The 14,184-nt window shown below is 44.5% G+C and overlaps 1 protein-coding gene across 7 annotated transcripts in view; it reads left to right on the top strand.

Annotated features, from left to right (window-relative positions):
- ARHGEF6 (Rac/Cdc42 guanine nucleotide exchange factor 6) overlaps window positions 1–3,636 on the top strand; it is a 115,547-nt gene extending 111,911 nt beyond the window's left edge. For all 7 annotated transcript variants that reach the window (XM_043460155.1, XM_043460156.1, XM_043460154.1 and 4 more), the window contains one exon: window positions 1,240–3,636. In XM_043460155.1, coding sequence (XP_043316090.1) covers window positions 1,240–1,380 — 141 coding nt within the window. In that variant the 3' untranslated portion in view covers window positions 1,381–3,636. The remainder of the gene's footprint in view (window positions 1–1,239) is intronic.
- Window positions 3,637–14,184: the final 10,548 nt, after the last annotated feature.

Genomic DNA, 14,184 nt, shown 5'->3' on the forward strand with positions numbered 1-14,184 from the left:
ACTTAGTTGCAACTTTCATGTTCCCTGACATTTGCAAACAGAATTTAAGAAAAGATAAGTCATTCATGAGCAAGTGTAAATAGAACCATAAGTCATGAATTGTGGGTTCCTCTGTCACTCTTCCTTGAGTTTGAAGACTGCCTGTACTTGGTGATGGGGTAAAGGATGGATCGTAGGGAGAGAGACCAGAAGCTGGAAGATCACTTAGGAGGCTATTACAGAACTCAGGGTGAGACATGATGAAGTCCTGAGCTGAGGAGAGAGAGCTGCTGAGGCTGCAGAGGAAGGACATGGAAGTAAAGGAGGTATATCACCGAGTTAGAGTCTGTGGAAAATGGTGCTGTGATGTGGGAATTAAGAAAGACCCAGAGGGCTTCCCTGGTGGCTCAGTGGTAAAGAGTCCACTTGCCAGTGCAGGAGACACGGGTTTGATCCCTGACCCAGGAAGATCCCACATGCCCCAGCGTAGCTAGGCCTGGGCACCACGGCTATTGAGCCTGTGCTGTAGAGCCCATGTGCCACAGCTGCTGAAGCCTGCATGCCTAGAGCCCATGCTCTGCAACAAAGGAAGCCACTGCAATGAGAAACCTGTGCAGCACAACTGGAGAGTGGCCCCTACTCTCCAAAACTAGAGTAAAGCCCGTGCAGCAACGAAGACTCAGCACAGCCAAAAATAAAATAAATAAATAAAATTATTTAAAAAATAAAAAGAGAGAAAGAGCCAGAGATGGAAGATGAAACTTTTTCATCTGGGTATGTACTTTGATATGGTGGTACCCTTCATGAAAATCAGAAACTACAGGAGGAAGAGATGTTTGGGTGATGGGGGAGATACTGGGTTCACTTTAGAACATAATGAACTTGAGGGCCTTATAACAAGTGTAGGCGGAAATATCAAGTTGGCCCTGGGGGCTGTGGACCTGGTGCTCCTGAGCTGAGATGAGGTCAGTGCCAGAGAGAATTGGGGTGGCCTCTTCATAGATACTTGAATTGAAAGAAAAGAAACAGTAGGCGAAAAGAGTGAGTCAGAAGAGGGCCCAGGCCAGAGCCCTAGAGAATGCTTGTCTCCAATTTCAGGGATTGGTCAGCAAGAAGTAGAACAATCCAGAAGCTGCTGAGGGAGAAGAGTTTGAGGAGGGAGAGTGTCCTCAGTGGTGAAGGCTGCTAAGAGGTTGAGTATGAGGAGCCCTGTGGCAGGGACTGTTTGTTTGGTAACCAATCAGCCTTTTCCCATCATAGGAGAATAAAAGAATGAAGCAGTGCCTGGAGGAAGAGTTGAAATCAAGAAGGGACCTAGAGAAGCTGGTCCGGAGGCTGCTGAAGCAAACTGATGAGTGTATTCGGGCCGAGTCCAGTAGCAAGACCTCCATTCTCCCATAACCATCACTGTGCGGCTGGCAGAGGGTGCCTGTAGGGTGTCGGGAAATGTCCAGCTGAGTGATCTGACTCAGTTTGCTCACTTCTCTGGTTTTTATTTCATATCTTAGTCTGTGTGTGTGTGTGTGTTTGGACGAGTGTTTGTGGTTGTTTGGTTATTGGTTGGGTGTTTATTTTTTTGACAGGAGTAAAAAAGCAAGAGGGGGTGGGAGAAGTCTCCCCAGAGTCTTTTCCAATAGTAAGCAAAGGGAAGCTATTGTAGGCAGATGACTCACAGGGTCTTCAGATGGCCTTCAACTCATAGTGCCTCTTTACCAGCCATTATCCTTGGGTCACTCTTGTTGGGCTGGCTGCTCTCCCCAAGTGGCTGGCCACGGCTTATTAAATGTGAACTTGACTTTCCCCCTAATGCTTCCCTCTACCTGGCAGTCCCTCAGTACCTAATTTACTGAAGGCAACATTTCTGGAACTCTGACTGGGGAAGGTGAAAGGCAAATATGTTTGCCCAATGATCCAGCTGCCCTTCCCTGACCCAGCCTGTGCCACCCTCAATACCCACTTTTTAAAATGACTACCCTGTGTTGTCTATAAGACCAAGAAAACTGTAGCACCCTTCCTCCTTTCGTGTTGGTTTATGTTTCCATTCTGTGGGGCAGAAGCTCTGGTCACCCACGCCAACACCAAATCCATTAGCAGCCTGCACTGGAGTGTCTTCCCCTCAGTAGCCGACTTGCCCATCTCTTGCCAGTGCATGCTAGGTTTTGTCCCTGGCCTTCTGCCTTGTGTAGAAGTTTTCTATTTCCCCAGTGCTTTAAGCCAACCATCCCAATCGGTGTGTAAACTGGTTTGTGTGTGCTTTTGCTTTTTTAAAATGTAAACTGTGAGCAGTTCCTTTTATCTATGTCACATATTCAAGTTGCAACTTCTCATCCTTCAGTCTACACTGAGGTGATGTGGCGCCCTAGCAGACAGCTTTAATTCCCTTGATTGTCCTCCCATATATGCTGTGAGATGCTGTAATAATCATCAGCCTCTTTGAGTAGGACTCTAAGCTTGATTTGCAGATTTGTGCTGTTGGGCCAGTTTGTACAGCTGAAAGGAAAGGGCCCCTCTAGTAGCTCTGTGCTGGTTCCTAGCAAAGCTGATTATTTGGAACTGGTTTACTCAAGTTGTTCATCGAATCAAACCCTTGCTGAGGGTTTCTAATATCTGAGAAATTAGAACTGTGATAAACCGGGTGTAGAAGACGGTCATGGCAGGGCAGCACACATCCAAATCCAGCACAGTTGAAGTTGCAACCTGCCCCTGTCTCTCCGCAAAAGAGGCAATTTGGCCAGATGGGGGAGATCGCTGGAAAGAGAGGTCAAGGACCAATGGACAGATCAAAGTTGTCTCCCAGATACATTCAGTAGGTACTTATAACTGTGGGTTTTGCAAATGTTGTTTAGAAACCAAACTTGAACTCCTCAGCTTGCTAAGCCCTTTTCCTTTTTAGTACGGGGCGGGGGGGGGGGGGGGTCTCAACTCCCATAGCTACCTGTTATGGGGCTGTTGACTGCTTGCCACACAGCAGAAATTACATCATCCACAGGAAATGGACTTTTCCTGCAGACCAATCTCAGCCAACCACACACAGCTGTCTTTGGAAGCTGAAGACTGAAGAAGACTTCTTGGAATGGCTGTGTTCTGTTTTTAGTCCAATGATTTAGACATGCCATCCTTCACTTCCAGATGAAAAACAACAATAACAACACAGATCGTAGCATCTGCCCTGTCTGTGGTTAGTCAATGGCTTGCAATAAATGTGCAAACTATATCTGTAGGAAACATTTTTTGTGATTACAAATACTTTAGTTGATAAGGTATATAGGATTGCTTAAAATATTGAAAGGTCTTTATTTTAAAGTGACGTGTCTATATGCATGTTTTGGGGGTGTGGCCCTTCTGATGAGAGGCCCTGGGTATTCTGGGTAATGTAGCTTTTGCAGAGTGGTGTCCACGCTCACACTCAATAATCCTATACAGGAAATGAAGCCATGTTAACCTGACAGCAGTGTCTCCATAGTTGTGTTGTTTACAATACTCTATAAATGGGTCCCTGTTACCCTGTAGTTAAACTGCTACCCTTCGAGGCCTTTCAGTTCCTCTTCTGTCGTGTCCCTTCTTACACAAGCTCAAATTTTCTAACTTGTTTTTATTTTGAAGACTTTTAAAATGGACATTTTCAATAAATAAGAATAACAATGCTTTATAAAATAAGTCCTGTGTTTCTTCTTCTTTTTCTTTCTTCCTTTTTTTTTTTTTTTTTGCTCACTGGTGTGTGGAAAGATTTCTCATACTGTGTCAGCTTCCTTTCCTGTTTCCCTCATTAGTTATCCATGCTCATCAGGCCCCTGAACTAGCTTCTATCTTTTTCACTCAGGGCAGATGATATTTGTTCCCCACTTTACAGAGATAATATGTCTCTTGAGGGAGAACGTCCCTTAACTTTACCACCCCTCTCCTCCTGGCCCCAAACCAGAAACTGTCTGTACCTCTTCTTGCCATTTTCTTCAATATTAGAGATAGAGATATTCACTTTCCTCTTCAAACTTATCCCTTGATCTTCAGTCTTGTTTCCATCTCTCTGTATATTTAGCAGGATTTTGCCAATTTTGCTCTATTTTGACCACAGTTGGAATGCTGGTTTCAGCGGTCAGGGTGAAAATATTTGCTCCCAAACAAGATAGCTGCACTGGGTATTATTGGTTGCTACTCAGCATCCATTCCTCTTCCTACCTTACCCCAAGGCTAAAAAATAACTATCTCAGACTCCCTTGCAGCTAGGATTCTGGATACAATGTGGGTTCTGGTACCTTCTCAGTTCTGCCAATGAGATGCCTTTGCACAAGGTTGAAAGGCTTCAGTTAGGCAGAGGCTCTCTTCCCAGGGCTTGGTGGCTGACAGGGAGATCCAAAGACACATTTGTGGCTTCTGTACTACATTCTGTACTCACAGCTTTGTGGATGACAGACTCTAGCAGCAGCCGTATCTCCTGAAACTGGATTTGGATCATCACCACTGTGCTATGACCTTGATAGCCATTAGTCTAATGGAAGCCCCCTGACTTCCACTTCTGTAGTCATCAATTTTGTAGGCACCTGATACTACTCTTCTGCTTGAGATCGCTTCAGTGGTTTCTTTCCTACTCTGAAGCAATAGCTATAACACTGCACCTCCTGTGTGCTAGGCTCAGCACTGTTTTACATGGTTAAATTCCTGTAACCCTCAAAACAACCCTATTAGGTATTCAGTATTGATATCCCCATCTTACAAGTGAAGAAAGGTACAGTGATTGAACAATATACTAGTGTGTGTGGAGCAGGGATTTGAAACCCTGGTCTGTCTGCCTCTTGGATCCATGTTCTTTCTACTGCATTGCCTCTTCTACACATGACACTTGCCAAGTTGGCCTCTACCTTAGCCATCTACTTTCCTGAAGTCACTGATGAGCTCTTATTAACAAATGCAGGGAGGACTTTTCAATATTCATCTTGACTTCTCTTCAGTATCTGACCCTTTGTTATTCAGTTGCTAAATCGTCTCAACTCTTTGTAACCCTGTGAACTGCAGCATGCCAGGCTTCCCTATCCTTCATTATCTCCTGGAGTGTGCTCACACTCATGTCCATTGAGTTAGTGATTCTGTCTAACCACCTCATCCTCTGTCATCCCCTTCTCCTCCTGCCTTCAATCTTTCCCAGCATCAGAGTCTTTTCCAGTGAGTCAGCCCTTCACATCAGGTGGCCAAAGTATTAGAGCTTCAGCTTCAGCATCAGTCCTTCCAGTGAATACGCAGGGTTGATTTCCTTTAGGATTGACTGGTTGGATCTCCTTGAAGTCCAAGGGGCTTTCAAGAGTCTTCACCAGCACCACAATTCAAAAGCATCAATTCTTTGGCGCTCAGCCTTCTTTATGGTCCAACTCTCACATCCATACGTGACCACTGGAAAAACCATAGCTTTCACTATATTGACCTTTGTCCCTTGCCTCCTTGTTAAATCTCTACTTCCTTGGCTTTCATGATCCCAACTTTCCTGGCATTATTCAGTCTTTCTGACCACCCCACAGTCTCCTTTGCTGGATCTGTCTCCTGCCTGCCCCATGAATGTTGCTGATCCTTAATGCTCTTTTCCTCTTCTCTTTCTTTCTATTGCCTCTTCCTGGACAATCTTGTCTATTCCTATAACTTCATTTATCAAAGTACAGATGACTCCCTTGTCCATATTTTTCCATCCTGACCTTTCTCCTGAGCTCCAGACCCGTGGAGGCAGCTACCTTGTGGACATTTCAGTTTGGATGTCCTACAGCACCTTAGAGTCAGTGTGTCCCAAACTGGACCCCTCATTTGTAGTCCCAGATCTGCTCTTCCAGTGTTTCCTATCCCAATAAATGGCATCCCTGGCCACTTAGTTGCCCCAACCAGAAAAATAGGCATTATCCTTCATTCCTTTCTTTCCCTCAACCCTGTATAAACATATACATTAACCCTTTATACATATAGTCATCAAGTCTTACCATTTTTAACTCTGCAGTAGCCCCTGAATTTCTCTCCATCCTCCTTTGCCTGTTTCTGGTGCTTGTCATCTCTCCCTCAGATTCATGCATCTCTTTGCCTCTTGTAGTCTGGCCTCTTTGGTGCCAGTAGAATGATTATCTAAAAGATCTGACTATGTCACTGACCTGTTTAAAAATGTAGTGTCTTGCTACTACCACACTCAGTAAATTTTGATCTCCTTGAATTTCTCTTAAGTCCCAAATATGCCATTTGTCCTGTCTAGAATCCCTTTCCCATCCCTGTACATCAAACAACTTTGTTCTTTTTCCATTTAGACTCAGGTCAAGTATCTGTATGAACTCATGATCTCCAAAACACATGTGCATATATATCTCTGCATGTGTATGTGTCCATTTATGTACATGTACTGTGTATGTTTATATGTATTAGGATTGCCAGATAAAATACAAGATGCCCAGTTAAATTGGACTTTCAGCTGTACATCAAATAATGTTTTGGTATATAGCAGTTCCCAAATTTTGAATAGAATATATTTATACTAATTTTTTCAATGTTTACCTGAAATCCAAATATGACTGGGTATCCTGAATTTTTATTTGCTAAGGCTGACAGCTTTGGTATGTATGTGCATATACATGTACATCTAAATGCATACATTTCCTAGGAGAAGTGACATCTTAATACAATGAACATACCTAGTGCCCATAACTTGGTTTCTACACACTATACTCTGCACTGAAAGGAAGAAGGGCTTCTTGGAGAAATGGCTGATTCTACTTCTGAGGCAGGAAAGGTACAAGATGAGCCTGGAACATCTTGTTCTGCCAGAAAGTGATGCTCAGAAATATGAGAGGGGCATGTGAGAAAGACCCAGGTGTGAACTTGAAGAGGTTCCTACTGGCCAAACCAGGGAAAATTTGAGCACCAAAATACAGTAATGAATTAGAAAACACTGGAAAAAGTAGAAATCTATGAGTCTATACCGATAAATAAGTAGGGAGAAAAGGAAGGTTCTTGTTTATAATACCATGAGTATTGACTGGTAAACGAGAAAGGAACTCTGGAGTTGGAAATTCCCCGTTTTGCAGCCATTGTAGTAAAGACCGATTCAGGCCAAAATTACCATTGGATGCTAAACATAGAGGGAAACTTTGATGATGAGCAAATTACTTGCATGGTCTTAAAGTGTTTCCCCCAAAGAGTGCTTACTAGTTGCAAGGTAGGAAATAGTAACTCTAGATAGAATGGGGATATTGGACAGCACCTGAAGTGAGGGATCACAGTTTACATCAACAATGAGAGGCCAGTGACCATCACTTGCCTCCAAATAGGACACCCGAGAAGAACACATCAGGTATGTAGTTTTCCATCCAAAAAGTGTAACCTGATTTTAACCATGGGGAAATATCAGACAAACTCAAAATAAGGAACAATCTTAGGGATTTCCCTCGTGGTTCAGTGGTTAAGACTGCGCCTCCACTGCAGGGGATACAAGTTCCATCCCTGGTTGGGGCACTAAGATCCCACATGCCACAGAGTCAAAAAAAGAAAAAGAAAAAGCAAGCAAACAAAAGAATTTAAGGAGCTCAGAGAGCTGTTTTTCTCTGCCAGGTGAGCACAAATGCTCTTCTAGATTGGGCTTCAGCATGTGCTGTTAGGCCAGTATACCAACATCTTTTTCTCACATGAGGCCCTCTGTGAGCTGACTCCTCCTGCCTGCTCCCCAGAACCCTTTATTTGTCTTCACACGTTTGCTTTTACACAATTCGCTCTATCTCTTGGGCCCTCCTTTCCTCCATGTGGTCCCTCTCCCCCAACATCCCCTAAGGCTCGATCTGTGCCACATGTCCTGGAAAGCCTTTCCTGAAACCCACCTTCCCCTGCTTGTCCTAGTTACATGTCCTTCCCATGTATCCCTTATAACACTGATTCTGACCTATCTTGCAGCATTCATGGTGGGCTTTCAACGTTTGCACACATGTGATGCAAAATTCTGTAAGCTACTTGACAGCAGAGACTGGGTCATATCCATTGCATGCAAAGCACAGAACCAACTCACTGTTGGATGGGTGGGTGGATGGATAAAAAACCAAATCTTTGGGACTTCCCTGGTGGTCCAGTGGTTAAGACTTCACTTTCCAATGCAGGGGGTGCAGGTTCAATCCTTGGTTGGGGAGCTAAGATCCCACATGCCTTGTGACCAGAAAAAGAAAACATAAAACAAACAATATTGTAACGAATTCCATAAAGACTTTGAAATGGTCCACATTAAAAAAAATCTTTCAAAAAATACACATCTTTAACTCATAGTAACAAGAAATGTGAATCAGATTGAAGATGTGCTAAAGGTTTCATGTGGGATTTTAAGAAATGGTAACCCATTCCAGTATTCTTGCCTGGAAAATTCCATGGACAGAGGAGCTTGGCAGGCTAGAGCCCATGACGTCAAAGAGATGGACACGACTGAGCATGCATGCATACACACACGCAATTACCATCAGAGAGGTACAGAAGATAAGTTTAGTGACCAAAATTACTGGGCTTTAAATGGAGTTACATTAGCAGGGAAAATGTGATGGATAACTCAATGGAACTCCAGGAATGAAGAATGGAAAGCAGCTATATATTTAAATGGTTTTCTTGAGAGTTGCTGATTGCCTCTTGGGGTTACTCAGAGGAGTGTGGTATGGAAGGAGGGGGCTTTATTATTATTATTATTATTATTAATTTTATTGAAGTACAGGCTTACCTGAAAGCTCAGTTGGTAAAGAATCTGCCCACAATGCAGGAGACTCTGGTTCAATTTCTGGGTTGGGAAGATCCTCTGGAGAAGGGATAGGCTACCCGCTCCAGTATTCTTGGGCTTCCCTTGTGGCTCAGCTGGTAAAGAATCCACCTGCAATGTGGGAGACCTGGGTTCAATCCCTGGGTTGGGACGATCCCCTGGAGAAGGGAAAGGCTACTCACTCCAGTATTCTTGGGCTTCCCTTGTGGCTCAGCTGGTAAAGAATCCACCTGCAATGTGGGAGACCTAGGTTCAATCCCTGGGTTGAGAAGATCCCCTGGAGAAGGGAAAGGCTACTCACTCCTGTATTCTGGCCTGGAGAATTCCACGGACTGTATAGTTCATGGGGTCGCAAAGAGTCGGACATGACTGAATGACTTTCACTTCACAGTTGATTTACAGTGTTGTGATAGTCTCTGGTATACAGCAAAGTGTTTCAGTTATACATACATATGCATATTCTTTTTCATGTTCTTTGCCATTACAGTTTATCACAGGATATTGACTATATTAATACATCCCTGTGCTACATTTATTTTGGAAGGGGGAAGTTTATATGCTGACATACTTTATATTGGGAACCAATGATTAAAAAAAAAAATCTTCCTAAATATCCTGAGTGTCAGGAAGCATTTAACAAGAGGCTTCCTGTGTGCTGTTTTGGATCTGTCAGGAACCCTCTGGCCCTTATTAATTCCTGAATATTTAGGAATTAAGAGGAGATGCACGCCTTTCCCGGGGCTGAGGAATCCAGGCATTTCTCATTACGGTGATGAGTACCCTCTTCCTTTTTATGAGCCATACGGTAAAAGGTGATTGTTTGCAACTCTCTCTTTGATAGGGGCCATCTTATGTTTTGTAAGTCTGGAATTTTAATCTTTGTCTTTGCTGAGAATAACCACCTTGTAAGACAGTATATATGCCCACGTCATGTTGATTAAAACACCTTTGCTCCATCAGAGCTTTGGTCCCCGTGTCTGTCTTTCTTTCGTTCTATTCTTTCTGTCTTTCTCTCTCTCTCTATTTCTGACTGATTCCTTGGAGCGCGGAGGCCCGCTGAGCTCACTTTCTTGCCCGGGCTTCTAAGACCCTCTGGAGAAGGCGCACTGTGCCTTCACCCACTCGAGAGGGCGCCTGGTGCCTACGTGCAGCAGCGCGAGCCCTAAGAACAGGACTCTGTTGGCTTTCCACGTAAACCAGGGGGTATCAGCCTCTTTCTCTCTCTTACTCTCCGGACCACCAGGTTCCGGTCCATTAAAGGACCAACACTGAGGATGGAACCTGGAACTGCTTAAGGCTACTGTAAAGTTTGGCAACCTCAGCCTCTGATTGTTAATCATTTTTGACAATGAAACTATAGGAAAGTCTTTGCTACACACAGACCTGCTCTAGTATTCGGTATATGTTCTTGTTCTAGCCTTGCCTATTTTTTTTTGTTGTTGCTTTCACTTTGCTTCAAATTGGGTGTGGTCTTTGGTCTACTACATGGCAAGGCCTTTCATGTGTACCTGGGCTGCCATTCACCTTGGTCTCGGAAGTTTCATTTTAAGGTGCCATCCTGTCTGCCTATGCCACTGGGTGCAGGCTGGTGTGCTGGGGACCAACGGGGACCCCCTTTGGTGCTCTTTATAGGATGATCTGTTCCAGAGAGCAGACTCTGCTGGGGGTTTTCTGAGAATGGTCTCATCAAATCCTCATCAACTTTGCAAAGCAGGTATTTTTAGCATCTCCTCACTTTACAGATGAGGATACCGAGGCCCAGAGGAGATGAAATGAATTGTCTGTGGTGATAATGTTGGAAAAACAGTGGAGCGTGGATTAAGACTGTCTCTGTCTGACTCCAGACTTAACCACTGCACTACACTGAGGATTTCCGGTGTTTTTTTTTTAAGAGATGTGCTTCACAGAGCAAAAGAAAAATAATGAAACTCATGTTCCCTGTCTGTGTCTCCAAAGTATTTCAGACTGCTCTAAAGGCTTAAGGCAGTGTGACTTCTAACAGTGCGGTCAGGCCCTCTGCTGCTGCTGCTAAGTCATTTCAATCGTGTCCGACTCTGTGCAGCCCCATAGACGGCAGCCCACCAGGCTCCCCCGTCCCTGGGATTCTCCAGGCAAGAACACTGGAGTGGGTTGCCATTTCCTTCTCCAATGCACGAAAGTGAAAAGTGAAAGTGAAGTCGCTCAGTCGTGTCCGACTCTTAGCAACCCCATGGACTGCGGCCCACCAGGCTCCTCCGTCCATGGGATTTTCAAGGCAAGAGTACTGGAGTGGGGTGCCATTGCCTTCTCCCTGGAAACAGTCAAATGCAACACAAAATGTGTTCCCTCCTGGAGACCAGGAATCTATATGTTGTTTTTTTTTTTAACTGGGGCCCCTGTATTGATAACTTGCCAGGGCACACTGTTCGTATTTGTAGACATTTGCTTCTTATCAAGGAACTCAGACAGTCCTATTTATACTTTATTTTCTCTTTATCTGAAAATAAAAATCACTGATCATTTCAAGCATTCCTGTCCCCACTTGTTAGCGGGAATGCAAAGTGATAATTTACAAAAATAAATTTAGTTTGATAATTTATGATCAGAATTTTATTAATATAGGTAGATCAGAAATGGACCCAAGTCCTCGTCATTTACTGGAACAACTTTGAAAATATTACATGAATTTTGTAACCAACATCATGGACTATCTTGCCAATGATCATGTACTATTTTGCAAAATATAATAAAAATATATTACCTGTTTTTATCAACAGTATAATTTTCAGTCATTCTCTCCTCCCTGAGTATATTTTCAGCCTATAAATATTTTTGATGTCATGAAGGTTTCTACAGTATGGCAAATTCTTGCTTTCACCAACACACAGAATTATTTCATGGACTCCTGGGTTGGAAGCAGCTGCATGCACTAATTCACTGATTCCTTCCCACACAAAGAATAAAGAACCAATTCTGTGCCAGACCCTTGGTAGACGCCAAAGTTACTGTCATAGAAAAAGTCTTCCTTACTGTCACAGAAAAAGTCTTGGTCCTGAAGCAGCTCCCAACATAGGAGGAAACACCTTAACCTTGTAAGTGCTGTGAGCCTCAGTGCAGGGGACAGTGGGGAGGGAAATGGGGCCCAAGCAGAGAAAATTGCACTCCCATTTCCTAAGGCAGGAAAGCACTTGTAGCCTTGCTCAGAGGAGCTGAGGATTGGCACTTACTCTGGGACAGGCATTGGCAGAATAAAAAAATCAGTTCATTATTTTTGGTCTTTATTCTAAGGTTATTAAGAAGGAGCGGGGTGTGAGACTTCCCTGGTGGTCCAGTGGCTAAGACTTGGCACTCCCAATACAGGGGGCTGGGTTCAATCCCTGGTCAGGGAACTAGATCCCACATGCTGGAACTAAGAGTTCAAATGCCAACACTAAAGATCCTGTACGCTACAACTAAGACCAGGCATAGACAAATAAATTAATATTTTTTTTAAAAAGGGAGGGGAGTGGTGGACATCAGGATTGTATTTAAGAATTCCCTCTGACTGCTGAATGATGGATGAGAAGGATGAATGGATGAGAGGGAGCAGGCGTGGAGGCAGGGAGTCTAGGAGGCTGTTGTAACTTCCAGAAGACAGACAGTAGGACTTCAGACTAGGATCCTGGCAGTAGAGATAAAAGGTAGATTAAGAGCTATTTAAGAAATAAGGTTGACGTGTTGTGTTGGGGGACGGGATGTGGGGTTGAGGGAAGTGAGGGGTCAGGCCTGGTTGGTGGCTCTGGAAGCAGACTGGGTAAGGCTGTCCTGAGTGGAATGGGCAACACTGAAAGTGGGTCCCGTCGTGCAGGGGAAAGATCAAGGGCTCCATATGGATACCTTGGATTTGACCCCTTGGCCCACCATTTGGAAATGTGAGCAGAGGGGACACACTCTAGGGGGCAGGTCAGGACCAAAGGCATGACATTAGTAGCCTGAAGGGGGTCATTCAAGCCCTGAGCTGGGAGAGATGACCCCCTGTGAACAGGTAGAACAGGAGGAGAACAGGAGGGGACGGGCCTTGGAGTTCTTGGCAAGGGTAAGGCTGACCTCAGGTGGAAGCCATCTGAGGGGTTGAAGGCACTTGGATTGTGAGGCTGACACTTAGGAGAAAGTTCTGGGCTGGGGCTATGGGAGGTGGCATTTAGAGGACAGTAGGAAGCACAGCAGCAGAGGAGATAGCCTAGAAATTTTGAAGTTCTGTGTGTACAGCATTCCTTCTGATAACAGATTTTATTAGCCACTCGGTTCCTAGAGGTAGAGATAGCCTGGAACATCATGATTTCCAAAGAAGAAGAAGGCGGGGCGAAGTGCAGGGATAAGGTTTCATTCAGAGGATGTGAGTGTAGAAAGGCCTGGACATGAATTACCTTCTAATGACCCTCTTGCCCACCCAAGGCTGTGCTTCATAGTGGGTTCTCAGCAACCGTGAGAGAGGCAGTCATGGCCGGTGTATTGTCTTCTCTTGGGACTGGGCCAAGCCTTCCCGTCAGCAAGATGGGGGCCTGGCTCACCTGTGAGAAGATCATGACCAGGGTCTTCTTGCTGCCACAGCTGCTGCCCCTCTTTCTTCAAGTCTCCCATGTGAGAGTGACACTGTAGAAGGGTCTTCACTCCGGAGGACAAGATAGCACTGTGGATATATCTCTGAACCCACAATGTCACCCAGGGTCAGACCAAAGTTCTCTTGTTGGAGAAAGTACACAACCCAGCAAGTTTGTCTAGCAACTCTTCAGCCTCATGTTAGAAATTCATGCTCTAAGGCCTTCTGAGTCACTCAGCCAAGAAGGGATTGTGTTGTCCAGAGGACCAAAGAGCAGGACCAGCAGCCAAGAACTGTACTGACCTCTCCTCAGCCTCATTCTTATTGCTACAGTAATATTTTTCTGCTTGTATTTGCCAGAGGAAGGGCCCTCTACTGGTCAGGAAGATGAAGCCACTCTGGGTTTCTTGTGTGAAAACCCCCTCAATTGGAGGTGACAAGACCGAGAGAGGCAAATGCTTCCCCTCGGTTGGTCCCCACTCCATGTCCTCTTACCTAAGGTGGAACCACTTTGACAACTATTAAAAAGATAAGCAACTGCTTCTCATTTAAGCTTCACTTAGCTGTGACTAATCTAGAAGAAAACCCAGCCTCTTTTCAATCTCCTGCAACATTTCCAGAACAAGCTTCTCACTGGCTAAGCTCCCCTGTCATCCATCAGAGGCTATCACAACCCTCCAGGGAGTGTACTGTCACCAAGATATTTTGTGGTGCCACAAGCTTCAGAACCAAGTTTCTGAAAACACCACACTCTTCCTCTCCCCCAAACCTGCACCCTCCCAACCTGGCCTGGGGCTTCAGATGCTAAGTAACAACAATCATGTTAAGAGATCTTTATTATTCAAAAAATAAATAAGATAATCACAAGTTCATTCTGGAAACAATGAGGACTACAGGTAGATACAAT

Source organism: Cervus canadensis, chromosome X (genome assembly GCF_019320065.1).
Source record: "Cervus canadensis isolate Bull #8, Minnesota chromosome X, ASM1932006v1, whole genome shotgun sequence".
NCBI lineage: Eukaryota > Metazoa > Chordata > Mammalia > Artiodactyla > Cervidae > Cervus > Cervus canadensis.